The following is a 3,686-nucleotide window of genomic DNA, read 5'->3' on the forward strand; positions in this document are numbered from 1 at the left end:
GTCTTTGTGTAAGATCCTGCTGAACCCAACAGGCTTTCCACAGAGATGATAAAGCATCCTGATCTGTGTCTCTCTTGTTTTCTCAGCGACGAGGCGGCCTGTTTCTCCATTCAGAAAGGCCTGCAGGCTTCACGCAGCTTCGTCAAGTACTTCAAGCACAACGATATGGAGGATCTGGAGCGCCTTCTGAAGGAGCAGGAGATCGAAGATCAGAAGGTGAGGAGGGATTTCAACAGCTCACACTGGTGACATCAAGAGAAATACAATAAACTCAACACGAAATCTTATTAATAACAGATTTACTGCTGGAACATAATGTGCATACAGACTTAAAGTAACTAATAACAGTAAATCGTGTATAATTACAAGCAACAAACCCTAATCCTAACCCAGGAGTAAGTACATTTGGTAACACTGTAGTTTATGGACCAATTCTCACTATTAACTAGTTGCTTACTAGCATGCATATTACTAGCATATTGGCAGTTGGCAGTTTATTAGTATTTATAAATCACAAATTAATGCCTTATTTTGCATGACCATATTTGTGACCCTAGACCACAAAACCAGTCATAAGGGTAAATGTTTTGAAATTGAGATTGGGTCACATTCTAGATCCCTTAATCCGACCTCATACCTAAACCTAACAACTATACCTTACTAACTATTAATAAGCAGCAAATTAGGAGTTTATTGAGGGAAAAGTCCTAGTTAATAGTGAGAATTGGTCCCTAAACTAAAGTGACTGTATATTTTGTTAATTATTATTACTCAGTACTTATTTGTGTATTTATGTACACTGCAGCAGCAGGGCAATAAAATAAAGCGTAGCCGATTTTAACAATTGGGTTTTAAAGTGACTTTATTGGTTATTATAGTATTTTTCTCTCTCCATGTAACCTTTTTGTCAACAGAAATGTTTTCGAAATAGTGAAAATTGTTCCTTTTTGATGCGAGATTACAAAAACAAACTTCACTTCTTTAGTAAATCATGCGCAGCTGAATAAAGTGCAGTAAGATTTATTAAGCACATTTACATGATCTCTGTACCCTAGCAACCACTCAAAAGACCATAGCAACCATCTAGCATTCACTCAGAGCCCATAACAGAAAAAGTGCATGGCTTGTTGAGTGCAGCAGCTGTTTGTTTGATGTGTTACTACACATGTATCCACACTTGTTCATTCATTGCTATTATTTGTGTGTGTTTTATAGAATCCACGCAAGGCGAGAGTAATCAGACGGTTCATCGTAGTTGAGGGACTCTACATCAACGCTGCAGATATTTGCCCACTACCTGAACTGGTAAGACACTTTTATTTTCCTGAATACACCGTTTATCTCATCTGACTCTGTAGTGTTCGCTAAGGAAAGCATTACTAATACTATACTGAAAAGAAAATGGTGTTGGATTTACTTTGAAACAAGTTTGTAAATTTGAGTAAATTTCACAGATAATTACAAAAGCAAGTAACACACTGAATTCATGAGATAGTTCTGTCGTCATTTGCTCAACCTCATGTTGTTCCAAACCTGTTTTTCATTCATCTTTGAAACACAAATGAAGATATTTTAAATGAAATCTGAGATATTTCTGCCCCTCCATTGAAAGTCTATTCACCCAAAACTCTGATGCTTCAAAACATTCACAGAGAGATGAAAAATAAATCCATACGAATCTAGCACTTTAATCCAAGTCTTCTGAAGAGACCCAATTGCTCAACAGATTTAATTTATGCTTTTATTCACATATACAGAGGATTCTTTGTAAGTTTTATGGGATTTGTATGATCAAACTAACCCTAATTATTAAACTTGGCGCTTTTGTGCTACAGAGATGATTGATGCCTCAAATTGTGAGACAGATGTCATTACTTTTCTAAAGGATATGATTTCCATCTTTTGGAGAATAGAAATTTACATAGACCTGCATATCAGCCACCAAGAACACATTAAAAGCAGTCAGAACACTGTGTGGTTTTACATTTAAAATACCACTGTTGATGCATTTTTTCCACATGCACTGATGTTTTAATGACTGCATCTTGTTGTCCAGGTGAAGCTGAAGTACAAATATAAAGTCCGGATCTTTCTGGAGGAGAGCATGTCTTTTGGAGTGCTTGGGGAACACGGAAGAGGGGTCACAGAGCATTTTGGGGTCAATGTACGTAATATAAACTTCTCTACAGTTTCAGGAACTCAGCTGTAAATAATGATTCAGCAAAGATGGCATGCCTGTCTTAATTTCAGATCGATGATATTGACCTGATCAGTGCCAACATGGAGAATGCGCTGGCGTCCATCGGAGGTTTCTGCTGTGGACGATCGTTCGTTATTGATCATCAGGTATGACTACAAAATAACAAAAACCCATCTGCACCATCATGCATACTTTTAAAATTACAGTTTATTCAAGGTATATTCAGCGTAATGTCTACTATAGCGTTCCATTCAGCTCAGAAAGACTGATTTCCAAGACTGGAGGAGAGCTTCTGTCTTTATGCGTCACCTTCTTAGTGCAGGGCAGTCTTTATGGTCTGAAGTCGAAGACATCTGACTTTGAATGGAAGGCAGAAAGCATCATTCCTAGCTTTAGCCTAAAGTTTATTTACATCATATGTGGCTTGCTGCTCATCTTCCCACAGACAGTCATTTTGACTCACTGAGTACATTGGTGAATGGGGTTCACAGCCAAAAATAACCTGAAATATTCTTTTAAGCTGTATTTTTGATATTTGAAGTTGGGTTTGTCTTTGTATTCAGTAAACAAAGGATTTTATGAGGCAAATGTGACCCTGCAGCACAAAAGCAGTCTTAAGTCGCTGGGGTATATTTGTAGCAATAGCCAAAAATACATTGTATGGGTCAAAATGATTGATTTTTCTTTTATGCCAAAAATCATTAGGATATTAAGTGAAGATCATGTTCCATGAAGATATTTTGTAAATTTCCTACTGTAAATATATCAAAACTTAATTTTTGATTAGTAATATGCATTGCTAAGAACTTCATTTGGACAACTTTAAAGACGATTTTCCCAATATTTAGATTTTTGTGCACCCTCAGATTCCAGATTTTCAAATAGTTGTATCTCAGCCAAATATTGTCCGATCCTAACAAACCATACATTAATGGAAAGCTTATTTATTCAGAGATGATGTATAAATCTCAATAAATAAAAAAAGACCCTTATGACTGGTTTTGTGGTCCAGGGTCACGTATGTATATTTTACTCACTCTCAGCAGTTTGGTGCTGTGATTCGAAAGCTTTGGCTTTCTGGTTATTGTTTAAATGATCAAAAGAAGTTCCTTTTGATGTATGTTTCTGTACATATGGTTGCTATATTCTGGAGATAAAACTAATTATACACATATGTGTTTTTAAATCTGGACGTAAGAGCACAATTATCCTCATGTAACCTATAGTCATTGAAATATGATCCAGATCTCTGGAAAAGCTGAAGCTCACGCTTTTTTTTTTCTCTGTTCGTTGAATTTCTCTGTTCGTTGAATAACACAGTTTCTTGACTATAAGGGTGCTTTCACACTTGGTTCGATTGCTTGGTCCGAACCCAAGTTCGATTGCTCCCCCCTCCCCCTCCACCGCTGGACTGTGTTCACATTATATTATTTGGGTCCGAACCGCGGTTCGTTTGCGTCATCAAGCCAGCAGCTGTTTACCCCAT

General features: G+C 37.0%; 1 protein-coding gene across 1 annotated transcript in view; it reads left to right on the forward strand.

Annotated features, from left to right (window-relative positions):
- LOC107683465 (serine palmitoyltransferase 1-like) overlaps positions 1-3,686 on the forward strand; it is a 15,909-nt gene that overhangs the window by 4,712 nt on the left and 7,511 nt on the right. The window contains exons 7-10 of the mRNA XM_016479524.1: positions 87-216; positions 1,216-1,305; positions 2,057-2,164; positions 2,251-2,346. Coding sequence (XP_016335010.1) covers positions 87-216; positions 1,216-1,305; positions 2,057-2,164; positions 2,251-2,346 — 424 coding nt within the window. The remainder of the gene's footprint in view (positions 1-86; positions 217-1,215; positions 1,306-2,056; positions 2,165-2,250; positions 2,347-3,686) is intronic.

This window comes from Sinocyclocheilus anshuiensis, unplaced genomic scaffold, assembly GCF_001515605.1.
Source record: "Sinocyclocheilus anshuiensis isolate Anshui unplaced genomic scaffold, SAMN03320099.WGS_v1.1 scaffold2151, whole genome shotgun sequence".
NCBI classification, from domain to species: Eukaryota; Metazoa; Chordata; class Actinopteri; order Cypriniformes; family Cyprinidae; genus Sinocyclocheilus; species Sinocyclocheilus anshuiensis.